At 41.1% G+C, this 21,580-nt stretch overlaps 1 protein-coding gene across 1 annotated transcript in view; it reads left to right on the top strand.

The window, feature by feature from the left end:
- Positions 1–21,580, top strand: part of LOC139749126 (dnaJ homolog subfamily C member 17) — a 94,433-nt gene that overhangs the window by 61,087 nt on the left and 11,766 nt on the right. Inside the window, exons 5-6 of the mRNA XM_071662748.1 lie at positions 1,396–1,529; positions 5,497–5,580. Of these exons, the coding sequence (XP_071518849.1) occupies positions 1,396–1,529; positions 5,497–5,580 (218 nt within the window). The remainder of the gene's footprint in view (positions 1–1,395; positions 1,530–5,496; positions 5,581–21,580) is intronic.

Below are 21,580 nucleotides of genomic sequence, written 5' to 3'. Positions count from 1 at the left end.
TTTTGGAAGAGGTAAATAATGTGCATAAGACAAGAGAACAAATGGAAACATTGGTGAAGTGGGTAAGTGGAGATGTATTAACAGGTAGTGATGAAGTGAGGAGATGGAGTGAGTATTTTGAAGGTTTGTTGAATGTGTTTGATGATAGAGTGGCAGATATTGGGTGTTTTGGTCGGAGTGGTGTGCAAAGTGAGAGGGTCAGGGAGAATGGTTTGGTAAAGAGAGAGGAGATAGTGAAAGCTTTGTGGAGGATGAAATCTGGCAAGGTGGCAGGTGGTATTGCAGTGGAATTTGTGGGGGGTGACTGTGTTGTTGATTGGTTGGTAAGGATATTCAGTGTATGTATGGACCATGGTGAAATGCCTGAGGATCACTGGAATGCATGCATAGTGCCATTGTACAAAGATAAAGGGGATAAAGGTGAGTGTTCAAACTACAGAGGCATAAGTTTGTTGAGTATTCTTGGAAAATTATATGGGAGGGTATGGATTGAGAGGGTGAAGGCATGTACGGAGCATCAGATTGGGGAAGAGCAGTGCAGTTCTCCCCAAAGTTTTAATGATACTTTCTAACCCCAACTCTCATTTGCCCTCTTTTTCAACCCTTGCCCCTTTCTGTTGACCTCCTACCTCTTTCTTTTATACATCTCCCAGTCATTTGCACTACTCTCCAAGTATCGTCCAAACCCGTTTCTTTTCTCTTTCACTAACAACCTTACTTCTCCATCCCACCTCTCACAGCTTCCCTAAATACATCCCATTCTTTGCCCACTCCCCTCACATCAGCAGATTGGAATTCCTTCTTTTACAGTGACAGTAAAAGGGTTAAAGGTTAAGATTAGATGCAGTATTTGTTTAGATCTACTGCAAGCAATTGATACCTCTTCTATTGGTTCTTTGAACAATAACCCATGTAAGTTGTAGTGTTTCTCACATTCTTGGATGATATAATGTGATTATCTTCAGAAACAAGTGTCACTTTTTTCATCTCTTCACTGTTGGGGATACTCTGTCCTCTTCTAGGAAGACACAAACTCTTACATATATTAGTCGTTGGATTCCAGGTTGATTTTTTTGTTATTTTTACTGTTTCTCAGGAATGTATTCCCTGCGTGTCGTAGAAGGTGACTAAAAGGGGAGGGAGTGGGTGGCTGGAAATCCTCCCCTCTCGTTTTTTTTTTAATTTTCCAAATGAAGGAACAGAGAAGGGGGCCAGATGAGGATATTCCCTCAAAGGCCCAGTCCTCTGTTCTTAACGCTACCTCGCCAATGTGGGAAATGGCGAATAGTATGAAAGAAAGAAAGAAGTAAGATTTTTTGATTTTGGGGTTAACTTTCCTAATTTTTCATATTGTTCCAATGTACCTTGAGTTTCAGAACAAGTTTCTTTTTTCAGGTGCATCTGAAGTGTCCAAGAGTAATGAAACACCTGCTTCAGATGCAAAGGGCTTCAGGGTGAAAGTTAAATGGGCAACAACAGAAGACTGCCCCGGTTATACGGAGCAGGAAATTCATCATCTCTTTTATAAGGTGTGATATTTGTATGTTTTTCTAACACTGTAATTCATAATACACAATCTCTTGTGTTTAACATTCTTTTAAAACCAATGAAAGGTACATGTTAAGCATTGTCAAAGTTTGTTAAAGAAAATTATTTTTCACTTGTAGCTACCTCAGTGGTGTAATCGATTTCATGGATTGAGCACTGGTGACACATTTGCCTCCTTTGTACTGACCATGAACAAAAACAAATTGCAGACTTTTCCTTTTTGTTTAAGTAATGAGAATAGGTAGTCATTTATTGAAATTTATTCTAGAGGAGTAGATTGATCTCATTCTGGATGTCTCATTAAGGAACCTTAATGTAAGTCTGTGGTAGTTAGTGTGCCACCCAAAAGAGGGATGGATCATTTTTCAATGATGGAAGAATCACTTGTGGGGTGCCTGATGGTTCAGGAATAGCAATCAGAGGTATTCAACTCCCAATGCTCTGTTCAGTTTGCTCTCATCTATAATTAATTGAAAGACAGCTGCAAACTGTTTTTGATGCTCTTGGTCTAAGCAGGTGGCTTTGTTAAGCCTTGCTCACTTAATTATGGGGGAGTTATTCTGGTGTGTTTGTACTGGGTAGGGTATAGGGTGGCCCTCTAGAAAGTCATTCCTGCTTGTCACATTAGTGGAAATGATGGGATGATATGATGCATACAGTTACAAAGGGATCCAAGCAGCAACAGACCATAGGATTCTTTTGCTGCTGTTTGTGATAGTGGAAGATGTCAAAACCTCACAGATTAGTAGGGAAGGTATAGAAATGCATATAGATGTTTCATAGAGAAAGATATGCAAATTTTTCATGTAACTAAGTAGGCACATATGTTAAATGGTAAATCATTCCTTATGTGAACAGTCATATTGAAGATAAAGTACCTTGCCTCATTCGAAGTAAAACATTCACCTATGAGTCTGTATCCATTGGAATACCTGTTTTAGATCACTATTCAGCCTTCTCTTTTCTAGATATGAAGTTATTCGGTGCCTCTCATGTGATTTGTTTCTCGATCTGGGAATCATCTTTGTAGCTTAATGCTGTACTTTCTGTATTCTGTCATTTTTCAAGATAATTCAAGATGGGGAAATTACAAATGGACTTAAAGAGTAAGGATGATTTCCCTTGATTCGAATTTGATCCAAGAATTTTGCTCGCTTGTTACTGCTTCTGTGCACTGCTTACTTAGCTTTATGTCACCAGAGATGGTTATTCACAAATCTTTTTGATCTTTTTGCTTTGTAATTTAAAATTCATACTGTTGCTTACCTTTTCATTGTTGCTGTTTGTACATAAAACTCTGCACCTATCTTTATTAAAATTCATTTGCCACCTGTAAGGGCAGTACTCCAGTTTGTTTCTGTCACTTTGAAGCTGCACACATTCACTTTCAATTGTATATTTATTTCCTAACTTATTATTGTCAGTAAAGTTTAACAGCTTACATTGCAAAGCATTTTAATAATGTGAATATACATGAGACAGAGACCTAGTCCCAAGACTAATCCCTTTGGCACACCACTTGTTACATCTAACCATTCTGAGGCTTGGTCATTAGTGAGAACTTTTTTTTTATAACTAGTCAACCAGTTTCTTAACTAATGAAGTACCGCCTTATCTGTACCGTATAACTTAGCTTTTGATGGAACCCTTGGTGTCATACTTTATTGAATGCTTTTTAAAAATCTAAATACATTCCACCAACTACTTTTCTTTAATCATACATTTTCAATATATCATAAAAGAAATTGAGCAGATTTGTCAGAAATGAGTGATCTTGTCAGAAACCATTCTGAGAATTGTCTATTGAGTGGTGGTCCTCTAAATGGTATAAAGTTTTGTTCCAAATTATGGTTTCCATAAAGTTTCCAACTACAGGCTACAGATTATTCCTGGGCAGTGACTTGTTATCTTTTTTGAAGAGTGATGTTACGATGGCAGACTTTTCCCATAGTAAGTGACTTACTGAAAAGAGCAGTCAAGGAGTCTACTGTCTCATTTTCTCTTTCATTTTTCTTGTATAAAGCTTAAAAGGGCTTGTTGTTTTATTTGATTTCATTCCATATATTGCTGATAGAATATCTTCAACTTTTATATAATTATCTATTTCTGCTGTTAAGGAGGAAGGGGAGGTTTACATTTGTGGGTCCCATCTCTTGAACATCTTTACTATCATACAACTTATGAAATGTGTGTATGCTGTCTGAGGTAACCATGTCCTCATTCATCTTAATCAGTCATACAGCTTCTTAGATTTATGTATGTTGTCTTCATTAACTATGTCCTCAGTCATCTTTTTTCATTAATTTATCCACTCTTGTACTATGAAAGTACTTCTTTACATCTTTCTTAACAACTTTCTTGATTGATTTGATGAAATGTTTTTTGGTGGCATTACTTCTACATCTCTGAAAGAATTGCTCATTGTTTGTGTCATCATTCTGCTTTAGGGACATAAAGGTTGTGATTAGGTCACCCCCCACTCTTCTCTCACCTAAGATGGACAAATTTAAAGCTTCTAGTCTTCATCAATATCTCAGATTTCTTGGTTCTGGTGCATGTTGCCCTCATTTCTTTGTTAGCTCTTTATTCTTCTTCAGGTGTGATGACCAAGCATGAGAAGCATATTCAAATACTGACCTTATGTAGGATAGGAACTGGTTACTAAATATTTTCTTATTCATAATTCATATTTGTAGATACTGTTCTAATATTTGCTAGCAGATGGTTTATCTCCTTAACTATTTTCTTAATCTAGGACTATGGCTACAGTTTCATAACAGAATCCTAAGGCTTATATCCTGCTAGGTACTAATCATACTGAGGCCTTCATTCACTTTGTCCCATCCTCATTACTTGATATTTGCTCGGGCTGAATTCAATTAGCCAAGCATCAGACCACATTTGGAGATTGGTTTGGTCCCTTTGTAATTTGATTCAATCCCCCTTGCACTGCACTTCCTCTCTGGCCATTGCATCATATGCCAACATATTTAGGTAGGAGCACATCCCATCAGACAGGTTAGTTATATAGATCAAGAAGAGTTATGATCCTAGAAAACAACCCTATGGCACTCTGCTGTTCACCTTGTTCCACTTGAAGAAGGCTCTTCCAACATGTTTCCTTTGCTCCCTTCCAGTGAGGTAATCTTATATAGATTTTAATACAGAATTTGAAAATATCCTGCTCACTGAGAGTGCCGTAGATAGATATTAAGATTGTTGGAGTGTAAGGATTAAGAGAGTGATTTTAAATATGATACATAAAGACTGTTAATCTTCAGTGACAGCAGAAAAAATTTGGAGTTTAGAATGATATGTTTGGTCACTGCATACTGTGTGCCAGAATTTAACTTCCTAAGTTTAAGTAGGTATGCAGTGTGCCAGAATTTAAGGGCCTAATATCACACAAAAGCTTTGATATTTGTGACGTATATGGTTTAAATGTCTTGATATTTTAGTGGCTCAAATTCTTCTTTTCACACTTCATGGTTTACTGACTGTATTGATCCTAGTAAGATAACTTTTTTTTTTTTACCGTGGTTTGCTCTGTAGGGATTAATCAGTACCCATATTTATTTCATCCTTCCCTTATATTGTGATTTTGTGTGCATAAAGCCTACCACAGACCACTTTCACATCATCTATCTTGTGTCTAAGATCATTCAAAGCTCAGATAGAGCAATCACTAAATGGCAGGTATGGCTATGGGATGGTAATGTTACTACCATTCTGGTTGTTAGCATCCTGACAGTACATTGATATGCTCTTCGAATTCCCTTTTATATCAGTTATTAATATGTCTGATCTGCCACCTTCTTGGCAGAATGCCTTCTTATAGGCACATGAACTATAGGAAAGAAAAGATCACACTTTTCAGATATGCTGTTGATAGAGATAGCATTTGTTTGTGATTTTAATATATTAACTGTTTTACATTGCTTTTGACAGTGGGGAGATATCCATGCCATGGTAATGAAACAAAAGTCCAAGAGAGGAACAGCTTTGATAGATTTCAAGACTAAACAAGGAGCAGTAAGTCATATCCTGTGTTAATTAAAATTTCACACTCAAATGGATTGAACATAATAAAACTTCCTTTTGACAGGTAGGTCACTGTACAGTATTCAAGATGTCCTCATACACATTCTTAACTGGCAATCATTTGCTTATTCTCCACAAATTCATCCTTTCATACCATTTCGGCTTGTCTTGAACATTTTAGACAGTTCCTCCAAGGCTGAGTAATGATTCAAGTAACTGATTGTGAATGTGTATCATGTTGCCTTATTTTGCATCTAGTGCCAAGTGCATATGTAGGTTTTATATTAGACATATTCATTGCCATCCCTGGGGATAGGGGAGAAAGAATACTTCCTATGCATTCCCCGCTTGTCATAGAAGGCAACTAAAGGGGATGGGAGCAGGGGGCTAGAAACCCTCCCCTCCTTGTGTTTTACCTTTGTTAAAAGGGGAAACAGAAGGAGTCATGCAGGGAGCGCTCATCCTCCTTAAAGGCTTAGATTGGGGTGTTTAAATGTGTGTGAATGTAACCAAGATGAGAAAAAAGGAGAGATAGGTAGTATGTTTGAGGAAAAGAACCTGGATGTCATTGCTCTGGTCATAAGAAAGACCATGAGAGGCAAGTGTTTTGGGAGCAGCTGAGTGAGTGTGTTAGCAGCTTTGGTGCATGAGACCGGGTTATAGTAATCGGTGATTTGAATGCAAAGGTGAGTAACGTGGCAGTCAAGGGAATAATTGGTGTACATGGGGTGTTCAGTGTTGTGAATGGAAATGGTGAAGAGCTTGTGGATTTGTGTGCTGAAAAAGGACAGATGATTGGGAATACCTGGTTTAAAAAGAGAGATGTACACAAATATATGTTGGAAAGGGTCGTAATTTTCCACGTGATCAAGTATATTCCTACGAGTCATGGGGAAAATGAAACACAGTAAGTTCCCAAGTGCACTTTCGTGTAAGAATCACATCACCAGGGGAGATACAAGAGAGACATATAAGTCAACTGATGTACAACGAAGAGACGTAGCTAGGATGCCATTTGGTAAACATGTGACTGTCCAATTGCCTTGGACAATCATGTGTTTACCACATGGCGTCCTAGCTACGTCTCTTTGTTGTATATCAGCTGACCTATGCTTCATTCTTGTATCTCCCCTGATGATGTGATTATTACACGAAAGTGCACTTGGGATTTTATCGTGTTTCATTTTCCCCTTGGACTCATAGGAATAAGTATACGTATATAAGTAGGAGAGATGGCCTGAGAGCGTTATTGGATTACTTGATAATTGATTTTTTTTTTTTTTTTTTTTTTTTTTTTTTTTTTATACTTTGTCGCTGTCTCCCGCGTTTGCGAGGTAGCGCAAGGAAACAGACGAAAGAAATGGCCCAACCCCCCCCATACACATGTACATACACACGTCCACACATGCAAATATACATACCTACACAGCTTTCCTTGGTTTACCCCGGACGCTTCACATGCCTTGATTCAATCCACTGACAGCACGTCAACCCCTGTATACCACATCGCTCCAATTCACTCTATTCCTTGCCCTCCTTTCACCCTCCTGCATGTTCAGGCCCCGATCACACAAAATCCTTTTCACTCCATCTTTCCACCTCCAATTTGGTCTCCCTCTTCTCCTCGTTCCCTCCACCTCCGACACATATATCCTCTTGGTCAATCTTTCCTCACTCATTCTCTCCATGTGCCCAAACCATTTCAAAACACCCTCTTCTGCTCTCTCAACTACGCTCTTTTTATTTCCACACATCTCTCTTACCCTTACGTTACTTACTCGATCAAACCACCTCACACCACACATTGTCCTCAAACATCTCATTTCCAGCACATCCATCCTCCTGCGCACAACTCTATCCATAGCCCACGCCTCGCAACCATACAACATTGTTGGAACTACTATTCCTTCAAACATACCCATTTTTGCTTTCCGGGATAATGTTCTCGACTTCCACACATTTTTCAAGGCTCCCAAAATTTTCGCCCCCTCCCCCACCCTATGATCCACTTCCGCTTCCATGGTTCCATCCGCTGACAGATCCACTCCCAGATATCTAAAACACTTCACTTCCTCCAGTTTTTCTCCATTCAAACTCACCTCCCAATTGACTTGACCCTCAACCCTACTGTACCTAATAACCTTGCTCTTATTCACATTTACTCTTAACTTTCTTCTTCCACACACTTTACCAAACTCCGTCACCAGCTTCTGCAGTTTCTCACATGAATCCGCCACCAGCGCTGTATCATCAGCGAACAACAACTGACTCACTTCCCAAGCTCTCTCATCCCCAACAGACTTCATACTTGCCCCTCTTTCCAAGACTCTTGCATTTACCTCCCTAACAACCCCATCCATAAACAAATTAAACAACCATGGAGACATCACACACCCCTGCCGCAAACCTACATTCACTGAGAACCAATCACTTTCCTCTCTTCCTACACGTACACATGCCTTACATCCTCGATAAAAACTTTTCACTGCTTCTAACAACTTGCCTCCCACACCATATATTCTTAATACCTTCCACAGAGCATCTCTATCAACTCTATCATATGCCTTCTCCAGATCCATAAATGCTACATACAAATCCATTTGCTTTTCTAAGTATTTCTCACATACATTCTTCAAAGCAAACACCTGATCCACACATCCTCTACCACTTCTGAAACCACACTGCTCTTCCCCAATCTGATGCTCTGTACATGCCTTCACCCTCTCAATCAATACCCTCCCATATAATTTACCAGGAATACTCAACAAACTTATACCTCTGTAATTTGAGCACTCACTCTTATCCCCTTTGCACGTGAAAAAGAGACTTTGGGATGTTAATGTGCTGAGAGGGGCAACTGGAGGGATGTATGATCGTTATCTTGTGGAGGCAAAGGTGAAGATTTGTAGAGGTTTTCAGAAAAGAAGAGAGAATGTTGGGGTGGAGAGAGTAGTGAGAGTAAGTGAGCTTGGAAAGGAGGCTTGTTTGAGGAAGTACCTGGAGAGATTGAGTGCAGAATGGAAAAAGGTGAGAGCAAATGATGTAAGGGGAGGGGGGGAGGAATGGGAAGTATTTAGAGAAGCAGTGATGGCTTGTGCAAAAGATGCATGTGGCATGAGAGAGGTGGGAGGTGGGTAGATTAGAAAGGGTAGTGAGTGGTGGGGTGGAGAAGTTAGATTGTTAATGAAAGAGAAGATAGAGGAATTTGGATGATTTTTGCAGGGAAATTGTACAGATGACTGGGAGATGTATAAAAGATTGAGGCAGGAGGTCAAGAGAAAAGTGTGAGGTGAAAAAGAGGGCAAATGATAGTTGGAGTGAGAGAGTATCATTAAATTTTGGGAGAATAAAAAGATGTTTTGGAAGGAGGTAAATAAAGTGCGTAAGACAAGAGAACAAATGGGAACATCGGTGAAGGGGGCTAATGGAGAAGTAATAACAAGTAATGGTGAAGTAAGAAGGAGATGGAGTGAATATTTTGAAGGTTTGTTGAATGTGTTTGGTGATAAAGTGGCAGATGTAGGGTGTTTTGGTCGAGGTGGTGAGTGAAGTGGAGAATGGTTTGGTAAACAGAGAAGAGGTAGTGAAAGCTTTGCGGAAGATGAAAGCCGTTAAGGCAGCGGGTTTGAATGGTATTGCAGTGAATCTTATCAAAAAAGGGGGGGTGCCTGTGTTATTGACTGGTTGGTGAGGATATTCACTGTATGCATAGTTCATGGTGAAGTGCCTAAGGATTGGCAGAATGCATGCATAGTGACTTTGTACAAAGGCAAAAGGGATAAAGGTAAGTGTTCAAATGACAAAGGTATAAGTTTGTTAAGTATTCCTGGGAAATTATATGGGAGGGTATTGATTGAGAGAATGAAGGCATGTACAGAGCATCAGATTGGGGAAGAGTCATGTGGTTTCAGAAGTGGTAGAGGATGTGTGGATCCGGTGTTTGCTTTGAAGAATGTATGTGAGAAATACTTAGAAAAACAAATGGATTTGTATGTAGCATTTATGGATCTGGATAGAGATGCTCTGTGGAAGGTGTTAAGAGTATATGGTGTGGGAGGTAAGTTGCTAGAAGCAGTGAAAAGTTTTTATCGAGGATGTAAGGCATGTGTACGTGTAGGAAGAGAGGAAAGTGATTGGTTCCCAGTGAATGTCAGTTTGCGGCAGGGGTGCGTGATGTTTCCATGGTTGTTTAATATGTTTATGGATGGGGTTGTTAGGGAGGTGAATGTAAGAGTTTTGGAAAGAGGGGCAAGTATGCAGTCTGTTGTGGATGAGAGGGCTTGGGAAGTGAATCAGTTGTTGTTCGCTGATGATACAGCGCTGATGGCTGATTCGTGTGAGAAACTGCAGAAGCTGGCGACTGAGTTTGGTAAAGTGTGTGAAAGAAGAAAGCTGAGAGTAAATGTGAATAAGAGCAAGGTTATTAGATACAGTAGGGTTGAGGGACAAGTCAATTGGGATGTAAGTTTGAATGAAGAAAAACTGGAGGAAGTGAAGTGTTTTAGATATCTGGGAGTGGATTTGGCAGCGGATGGAACCATGGATGCGGAAGTGAGTCGCAGGGTGGGAGAGGGGGCGAAAGTTCTGGGAGCGTTGAAGAATGTGTGGAAGGTGAGGACGTTATGTCGGAGAGCATAAATGGGTATGTTTGAAGGAATAGTGGTTCTAACAATGTTATATGGTTATGAGGTGTGGGCTATAGAGAGGGTTGTGCAGAGGAGGGTGGATGTGCTGGAAATGAGATGTTTGAGGACAATATGTGGTGTGTGGTGGTTTGATCGAGTAAGTAATGAAAGGGTAAGAGAGATGTGTGGTGATAAAAAGAGTGTGGTTGAGAAAGCAGAAGAGGATGTATTGAAATGGTTTGGTCACATGGAGAGAATGAGTGTGGAAAGATTGACCAAGAGGATATATGTGTCAGAGGTGGAGGGAATGAGGAGAAGTGGGAAACCAAATTGGAGGTAGAAAGATGGAGTGAAAAAGATTTTGAGTGATCGGGGCCTGAACATACAGGAGAGTGAAAGACATGCAAGGAATAGAATGAATTGGAGTGATGTGGTATACCGGGGTCAATGTGCTGTCAGCGGATTGAACCAGGGGATGTGAAGCATCTGGAGTAAACCGTGGAAAGTTCTGTGGGGCCTGGATGTGGAAAGGGAGCTGTGGTTTCGGTGCATTATACATGACAGCTAGAGACTGAGTGTGAACGAATGTGGCCTTTGTTGTCTTTCCCTGCCACTTCATGCAAGTATGAATATTTACATGTGTATATATGTATATGTCTGTGTATGTAAATGTATGTATACGTTGAAATGTATGGGTATGTATATGTGCGTGTGTGGGCGTTTATGTATATACATGTGCCACTGGGTGGGTTGGGCCATTCTTTCGTCTGTTTCGTTGCACTACCTCGCTAACGCAGGAGACAGCTACAAAGTATAATAGATAAGAATAACGCTCATTGCCTACAATGTCCACATCCTTAGAGAGCCACCAGAGCCATCATTGTTCATAATCTTACGTGAAAAAGATCCACCAGCAATGGCTGCAACATTTGCTGAAGGATTTTGCTTGTTGCTATGACAATCATGAATATATACCATTGCAGTTTGCTTCCATTATCCAGATCTAAACATGCAGGATGAGGAAAGGGAAACATTACTCCTATACTGTATAAGAACACAATTCAGATGTCTCTCAGAGTACTGAAATTAGAAATCTCTTTATTTTGATTCATAGTGTAATACTAGTTATCTATCTGTCAATCTATATCTCTGACACCCTTCCCCTCCGGGAACTCCCATTAAGGGGTGCCCATGGTGAAAAAGTCCACTTATCCCCGTTCTTAAATGCCTCCCTCACATACACCATTTCATGCATTCTTCCTCTGTTTCTCTCCCTCCAGTATTCCTCCACCATATTTGCCCATAACATAGATGGTCTTCCACTCACACCAACCCCTTTAATTGTACCATCATGCACTCTCCTTGTAAACTCCTAGTCTTCCATTCTTTCCACATGCCCAAACCACTTCAAAGTATTATATTTCACCCATTCTACCACTCCACAATTAATTTCCTTTACATTTTTTCCCACATCCTTTACATTCCCATACCACATCTCTCATAATCTCTTTCATTTCTTTCTTCACTCCATATTGTCACACCATTTGCTCTTCTCAAATAGCTCAATTCCACAGCCTAAATTCTTCATTCCACGTCCATGTTTGGGCTGCATAGGTCAGGGTTGAGAGGACTGTGCTGTCACTTAATCTTCACTTCTGTATATACTTACACCTTTACCCTCCATTATTCTATTAAGGGACCCAGTGACTCTCCTACCCTGTACTGCTTATCTCTCCTTCCATATCACCACACTTACCCAAGACATCTCCCAGATACTTAGATTCCCTCACTTATTCCAACCTTTTTCCCCCCATTTCCAGATCTATACTTTCACTCCATTTTCTTTCAAACACCATTACTTTATTTTTATTTGCATTTACCTTCAATCTCCTCCATTCACACATATCATAAAACACACTTACAACCTTCTGGAACTCTTCATCATTCTCTTCAAACAACACAATATCATCCACAGACAGGCTTCCCTCAAGTCACCATATCTCGCCGCTACACTCCATCTACATATATATTTGTAAAGTATGATAAATTGATAGATGAATTTATATTTATCATACTTAGTCGCTGTCTCCCACGTTAGCGATATAGTGCAAGGAAACAGACAAAAGAATGGCCCAACCCACCCACATACACTTTTATATACATAAAAGCCCGCACAAGCACATATACATACCTATACATTTCAATGTATACATACATATACATACACATACATATACATATATACACATGTACATATTCATACTTGCTGCCTTCATCCATTCCCGTCACCACCCCACCACACATGAAACGGCACCCCCTCCCCCTGCGCGGGTGCATGAGGTAGTGCTAGGAAAAGGCAAGAAAGGCCATGTTCGTTCACACTCAGTCTCTAGCTGTCATGTGTAATGCACTGAAGCCACATCTCCGTTTCCACATCCAGGCCTCTCAAACCTTTCCATGGTTTACCCCAGACGCTTCACATGCCCTGGTTCAATCCATTGACAGCACATTGACCCCGGTATACCACATCATTCCCATTCACTCTATTACTTGCATGCCTTTCACCCTGGTGTATGTTCAGGCCCCAATCGCTCAAAATCTTTTTTACTCCATCCTTCCACCTCCAATTTGGTCTCCCACTTCTCGTTCCCTCCACCTATGACACATTTATCCTCTTTGTCAGTCTTTCCTCACTCATTCTCCCCATGTGACCATACCATTTCAATACACCCTCTTCTGCTCTCTCAACCACCCTCTTTTTATTTCCGCACATCTCTCTTACGCTTTCATTACTTACTCAGTCAAACCACTTCCTCCAGTTTTTCTCCATCAAAACTTACCTCTCAGTTGACTTATCCCTCAACCCTACTGAACCTAATAACCTTGTTCTTATTCACATTTACTCTCAGCTTTCTTCTTTCACACACTTTACCAAACTCAGTCACCAGCTTCTGCAGTTTCTCACCCGAATCAGCCACCAGCGCTGTATCATCAGCACACAACAATTGACTCACTTCCCAAGCTCTCTCATCCACAACAGAATGCATACTTGCCCCTCTCTCCTAAACTCTTGCTTTCAATTCCCTAACAACCCCATCCATAAACAAAAACATCAATGGAGACATCATGCACCCCTGCCGCAAACTGACATTCATTGGGAGGCAGTCAGTTTCCTCTCTTTTTACTCTTATACATGCCTTACATCCTTGATAAAAACTTTTCACTTACCCCCCACACCATATACTCGTAATACCTTCCATAGAGCATCTCTATCAACTCTGTCATATTTCTTCTCCAGATCCATAAATGCTACATACAAGTCCATCTGTTTTTCGAAGTATTTCTCATATATATCCTTCAAAGCAAACACATCCTCTACCACTTCTGAAACCACACTGCTCTTCCCAAGTCTGATGCTCTGTACATGCCTTTACCCTCTCAGTTGATACCCTCCCATATGATTTCCCAGGAATACTCAACAAACTTATACCTCTGTAATTTGAACACTCACCTTTATCCCCTTTGCCTTTGTTCAATGGCACTATGCACTACCAACCAGTCAACAACACAGGCACTACCTTTTTTAATAAATTCCATTGCATTACCATCCAAACAAGCCACCTTGTTGGCTTTCATCTTCCACAAAGCTTTCACTACCTCTTCTCTGTTTACCAAACCATTCTCCCTGACCCTTTTACTTTGCACACCACCTCGACCAAAACATCTTGTATCTGCCTTTCGTATCATCAAACACATTCAGCATACTTTAGAATACTCACTCCATCTCCTTACTTCACCACTACTTGTTATTACCTCCCCATTAGCACCCTTCACCCCCTTCACGCACATGCACACATACATACCTATACATTTCAGCGTGTACATACATATACATACACAGACATTTACATATATACACATTTACATATTCATACATATTAATTTATATTTATTTTATTTATTATATTTTGTCGCTGTCTCCCGCGTAAGCGAGGTGGCGCAAGGAAGCAGACGAAAGAATGGCCCAACCCACCCACATACACATGTACATACATACACATCCACACACGCACATATACATACCTATACATTTCAACATATACATATATATACATACACAGACATATACATATATACACATGTACATAATTCATACTTGCTGCCTTTATTGATTCCCGTCCCCACCCCGCCACACATGAAATGACAACCCCCTCCCCCCACATGTGTGTGAGGTACCGTTAGGACAAGACAACAAAGGCTACATTCGTTCACACTCAGTCTCTAGCTGTCATATATGATGCACCGAAACCATAGCTCCCTTTCCACATCCAGGCCCCACAAAACTTTCCACGGTTTACCCCAGACACTTCACATACCGTTGCTCAATCCATTGGCTGCATGTCGACCCCAGTATACTGCATTGTTCCAATCCACTCTGTTCCTTGCATGCCTTTCATCCTCCTGCATGTTCAGACCCTGAATGCTCAAAATCTTTTTCACTCCATCCTTCCACCTCCAATTTGGTCTCCCACTTCTCCTCGTTCCCTCCACCTCTGACACATACCTCTCTTTGTCAATCTTTCCACACTCATTCTCTCCATGTGACCAAACCATTTCAAAACACCCTCTTCTGCTCTCCCAACCACTCTCTTTATTACCACACATCTCTCTTAACCTTTCATTAATTACTTCATCAAACCACCTCACACGACATATTGTCCTTAAACATCTCATTTCCAACACATCCACCCTCCTCCGCACATCTCTATCTATAGCCCACGCCTCGCAACCATATGATATTTTTGGTAAGACTATTCCTTCAAACATACCCATTTTTGCTTTCCGAGATAATGTTCTCGCCTTCCACACATTTTTCAATGCTCCCAGGACTTAATGTGAATAAGAGCAATGTTATTAGGTACAGTAGGGTTGAGGGACAAGTCAGTTGGGAGGTAAATTTGAATGGATAAAAACTGGAGGAAGTGAAGTGTTTTAGATATCTAGGAGTGGATTTGGCAGCGGATGGAACCATGGAAGCGGAAGTGAGTCACAGGTTGGGGAGGGGGTGAAAGTTCTGGGAGCTTTGAAAAATGTTTGGAAGGTGAGAACATTATCTCGTAAAGCAAAAATGGGTATGTTTGAAGGAATAGTTTTACCAACAATGTTGTATAGTTGCGAGGTGTGGGCTATAGATAGGGTTGTGTCATATGTGTTGTGAGGTGGTTTGATTGAATAAGTAATGAAAGGGTAAGAGAGATTTGTGGTAATAAAAAGAGTGTGGTTGAGAGAGCAGAAGAGGGTGTTTTGAAATGGTTTGGTCACATGGAGAGAATGAGTGAGGAAAGATTGACAAAGAGGATATATGTGTCAGAGGCGGAGGGAACAAGAAGACGTGGGAAACCAAATTGGAGAGGGAAGGAAGGAGTGAAAAAGATTTTCAGCGATTGGGGCCTGAACATGCAGGAGGGTGAGAGGCTTGCAAGGAATAGAGTGATTGGAACGATGTAGTATACCAGGGTTGACGTGCTGTCACTGGATTGAACCAGGGTGTGTGAAGCATCTGGGGTAAACCCTGGAAAGTTTTGTGGGGCCTGGATGTGGAAAGGGAGCTGTGGTTTCGATGCATTATACATATGGCAGCTAGAAACTGAGTGTGAACGAATGTTGCCTTTGTTGTCTTTTCCCAGCGCTACCTCGCATGCATGCAGGAGTATGGGGGTTGTCATTTCATGTGTGGTGGGGTGGCGACAAGAATGAATAAAGGCAGCAAGTATGAATTATGTACATGTGTACATATGTATATGTCTGTATGTATATATATGTATACGTTGAAATCTATAGGCATGTATACATGCATGTGTGGATGTGCATCTATATACATGAGTATGTGGGTGGGTTAGGCCATTCTTTCGTCTGTTTCCTCGCACTACCTCGCTAACGTGGGAGACAGCGACAAAGTATAATAAATGAATGAAATAATATATTTTTATTTTATTTAGCTTTGTTGCTGTCTCCCGCGGTAGCGAGGTAGCGCAAGGAAACAGCCGAAAGAATGTCCCAACCCACCCACATACACATGTATATGTATATACATACACGTCCACACACACAAATATACATACCTGTACATCTCAACGTATAGATATATGTACACACACAGATATATACATATATACGCATGTACATAATTCATACTGTCTGCCTTTATTCATTCCCATCGCCACCCCACCACACATAAATTAACAACCTCCTCCCCTCTCATGCGCGAGATAGCGCTAGGAAAAGACAACAAAGGCCACATTCGTTCACACTCAGTCTCTAGCTGTCATGTAATAATGCACGAAAACCACAGCTCCCTTTTCACATCCAGGCCCCACAGAACTTTGCATGGTTTACCCCAGACACTTCACATGCCCTGGTTCAATCCATTGACAGCACGTCGACCCCAGTATACCACATCATTCCAATTCACTCTATTCCTGCACACCTTTCACCCTCCTGCATGTTCAGGCCACGATCACTCAAAATCTTTTTCGCTCCATCTTTCCACCTACAATTTGGTTTCCCACTTCTCCTCGTTCTCTCCACCTCTGACACATATACGCTCTTTGTCAATCTTTCCTCACTCATTCTCTCCATGTGACCAAACCATTTCAAAACACCCTCTTCTGCCCTCTCAACCACACATCTCTCTTACCCAAATATTACTTACTCGATCAAACCACCTCACACCACATATCGTCCTCAAACATCTCATTTCTAGCACATCCACCCTCCTGTGCATGACTTTGTCCAAAGCCCACGCCTCGCTACCATACATCATTGTTGGAACCACTATTCCTTCAAACATACCCATTTTTGCTTTCCGAGATAGTGTTCTTGACTTCCACACATTTTTCAACACTCCCAGAACTTTCTCCCCCTCCCCCACCCTATGATTCACTTCCTCTTCCATGGTTCCATCCACTGCCAGATCTACTCCCAGATATCAAAAACACTTCACTTCTTCCAGTTTTTCTCCATTTAAACTTGCCTCCTAATTGACTTGTCCCTCAACCCTACTGTACCTAATAACCTTGTTCTTATTCACATTTACTCTCAGCTTTCTTCTTTCACACACTTTACCAAACTCAGTCACAAGCGTCTGCAGTTTCTCACCCGAATCAGCCACCAGCGCTGTATCATCAGCAAACAACAACTGACTCACTTCCCAAGCTCTCTCATCCACAACAGACTGCATACTTGCCCCTCTTTCCAAAACTCTTGCATTCACCTCCCTAACAACCCCATCCATAAACAGATTAAACAACCATGGAGACATCACGCACCCCTACCGCAAACCAATCACTGTCCTCTCTTACATCCTCGTTAAAAACTTTTCACTGCTTCTAACAACTTACCTCCCACACCATGTATTCTTCATACCTTCCACAGAGCATCTCTATCAACTCTATCATATGCCTTCTCCAGATCCATAAATGCTACATACAAATCTATTTGCTTTTTTAAGTATTTCTCACATACATTCCTCAAAGCAATCACCTGATCCATGCATCCTCTACCACTTCTGAAACCACATTGCTTTTCCCCAATATGATGCTCTGTACATGTCTTCACCCTCTCAATCAATATCCTCCCATATAATTTACCAGGAATACTCAACAAACTTGTACCTCTGTAATTTGAGCACTCACTCTTATCCCCTTTGCCTTTGTAATTAGCACTATGCAAGCATTCCGCCAGTCCTCAGGTACCTCACCATGAGTCATACATACATTAAATATCCTTACCAACCAATCAACAATACAGTCACCCCCTTTTTTAATAAATTCCACTGCAATACCATCCAAACCCGCTGCCTTGCCGGCTTTCATCTTCCGCAAAGGTTTTAATACCTCCTCTCTGTTTACCAAATCATTTTCCCTAACCCTCTCACTTTGCACACCACCTCGACCAAAACACCCTATATCTGCCACTCTATCATCAAACACATTCAACAAACCTTCAACTTACTCACTCCGTCTCCTTCTCACATCACCACTACTTGTTATCACCTCCCCATTAGCCCCCTTCACTGATGTTCCCATTTGATCCCTTGTCTTACGCACTTTATTTACCTCCTTCCAAAACATCTTTTTATCCTCCCTAAAATTTAATGATACTCTCTCACCCCAACTCTCATTTGCCCTCTTTTGCACCTTTCTCTTGACCTCCTGCCTCTTTCTTTTATACATCTCCCATTCGTTTGCATTATTTCCCTGCAAAAATCGTCCAAATGCCGCTCTCTTCTCTTTCACTAATAATCTCACTTCTTCATCCCACCACTCACTACCCTTTCTAATCTGCCCACCTCCCACACTTCTCATGCCACAAGCATCTTTTGCGTAAGCCATCACTGCTTCCCTAAATACATCCCATTCCTCCCCCACTCCCCTTACATCCTTTGTTCTCACCTTTTTTCATTCTGTACTCAGTCTCTCCTGGTACTTCCTCACACAAGTCTCCTTCCCAAGCTCACTTACTCTCAACCCTCTCTTCACCCGAACATTCTCTCTTGTTTTCTTAAAACCTCTACAAATCTTCACCTTCATCTCCACAAGATAATGATCAGACATCCCTCCAGTTGCACCTCTCAGCACATTAACATCTAAAATTCTCTCTTTTGCGCGCCTATCAATTAACACATAATCCAATAACGCTCTCTGGCCATCTCTCCTACTTACATACGTATAATTATGTATATCTCTCTTTTTAAACCAGGTATTCCCAACCACCAGTCCTTTTTCAGCACATAAATCTACAAGCTCTTCACCATTTCCATTTACAACACTGAACACCCCATGTACACCAGTTATTCTGCCAACTGCAACATTACACACCTTTGCATTCGAATCACCCATCACTATAGCCCGGTCTCGTGCATCAAAATTACTAACACACTCACTTATTGCTCCCAAAATACTTGCCTTTCATGATCTCTCCTCTCATGCCCAGGTGCATACGCACCAATAAACACCTGTCTCTCTCCATCCACTTTCAGTTTTACCCATATCAATGTAGAGTTTACTTTCTTACACTCTATCACATATTCCCACCACTCCTGTTTCAGGAGTAGTGCTACTCCTTCCCTTGCTCTTGTCCTCTCACTAACCCCTGACTTTACTCCCAAGACATTCCCAAACCACTCTTCCCCTTTACCTTTGAGCTTTGTTTCACGCAGAGCCAAAACATCTAGGTTCCTTTCTTCAGACATACTACCTATCTCTCCTTTTTTCTCATCTTAGTTACATCCACACATATTTAGACACCCCAATCTGAGCCTTCGAAGAGGATGAGCACTCCCATGTGACTCCTTCTTCTTTTCCGCTTTTAGAAAGTTAAAATACAGGGAGGAGAGGGTTTACAGGCCCCCCCCCCCCCTGTTCCATTTAGTCCCCTTCTACATCATGTTGACATCAGACAGCTCTGCCTCACACCTGCATGTATCCCAAAACTGTTGCTCAGATCTCCATCCACTCTTACACACCTTTTCCTCCTCTGTAGAAGGCTTTTACACCATCCAACAGTTTTCCCCTGTACCATATATCCCTAACACATTCTACAAAGCATTGCACTTAAATCTGTCATACACTTTCTCCAGATCCGTAAAAGCTGCATACGACTTACCTTTTGCTAAATACTTTTCCACTGTCATCTTTACTAAAAAAATGTGATCCATACATCCCTCCCTACCCAAAACTCCCTTGTTCTTCACTTATTCTGCATTTAGTCACTTCCATTGTTGATTACTATTCTTGTATACTATTTTCCTGGTATACTTAGCAGACCTTTTTTTTTTTTTTTTCCGCTTTCTCCCGTGTTTGCGAGGTAGCGCAAGGAAACAGACTAAAGAAATGGCCCAACCCACCCCCATACACATGTATATACATACACGTCCACACAAGCAAATATACATACCTACACAGCTTTCCATGGTTTACCCCAGACGCTTCACATGCCCTGATTCAATCCACTGACAGCACGTCAACCCCGGTATACCACATCGATCCAATTCACTCTATTCCTTGCCCTCCTTTCACCCTCCTGCATGTTCAGGCCCCGATCACACAAAATCTTTTTCACTCCATCTTTCCACCTCCAATTTGGTCTCCCACTTCTCCTCATTCCCTCCACCTCCGACACATATATCCTCTTGGTCAATCTTTCCTCACTCATTCTCTCCATGTGCCCAAACCATTTCAAAACACCCTCTTCTGCTCTCTCAACCACGCTCTTTTTATTTCCACACATCTCTCTTACCCTTACGTTACTTACTCGATCAAACCACCTCACACCACACATTGCCCTCAAACATCTCATTTCCAGCACATCCACCCTCCTGCGCACAACTCTATCCATAGCCCACGCCTCGCAACCATACAACATTGTTGGAACCACTATTCCTTCAAACATACCCATTTTTGCTTTCCGAGATAAATGTTCTCGACTTCCACACATTCTTCAAGGCTCCCAGGATTTTCGCCCCCTCCCCCACCATATGATCCACTTCCGCTTCCATGGTTCCATCCGCTGCCAGATCCACTCCCAGATATCTAAAACACTTTACTTCCTCCAGTTTTTCTCCATTCACACTTACCTCAGACTTATTCCCCTATAATTGCTACATACATGGTTTGCACCTTTTCCTTTTAGTAAAGGAGTAATAATAACCTTCACCCAGTCCTCAAGCCCCTGCTTCTGTTTCCATGCTAAATTACATATAAGATACATCCACTCTGTCACACTTTCTCTTCCCTACTTCAGTATTTCAGCCATAATCCCATCCACTCCAAGTGCCTTTCCTACTTTCAGCCTCATTATTGCCCTTCTTATCTCCATTTTTGCTATAGACCCCTGCACTTTTATCCTCTTCCTTCCCTTCTCCATCCCTATGCATGTAACAACTGCTGCCTCCCCTTTTCCAACATTTATCACTTCTTCAAAAAACTCTTTCCATCTTCCTTTCACTTCCCTCTCTTGATTCAGCAATTACCCTTCCTTACTTCTCACATCAACATTTCCACTCTTACATCCACCTCTTTCCTTTTTCACCTCCTTCCAGTATAGTGTCTTATTATTGAAAAAGTTTCACTTAACTTTCCTCTAGAATCATCATCTGTCCTTTCTTTACTTTCCTCTATCAGTTTCTTAATGTTCTCCTTACATATTTTTGTATTCTTCCATTCTTCTTTGCTGAACTTCCACTGGTACTTTCCTGTTGAGTAATGAACCATATGCTTTTTTCTTCTCTTCCTCAGCATTTCTAATCTCTTCTGTCCACAATGCATTACTTTTTTATTATTGTATCTCACTACCTTATATCCAGC

The sequence above is a fragment of the Panulirus ornatus genome, chromosome 6, assembly GCF_036320965.1.
Source record: "Panulirus ornatus isolate Po-2019 chromosome 6, ASM3632096v1, whole genome shotgun sequence".
Lineage (NCBI taxonomy): Eukaryota > Metazoa > Arthropoda > Malacostraca > Decapoda > Palinuridae > Panulirus > Panulirus ornatus.
Note: the sequence above shows the minus strand (reverse complement) of the source record. Positions and strands in the feature narration are given on the sequence as shown.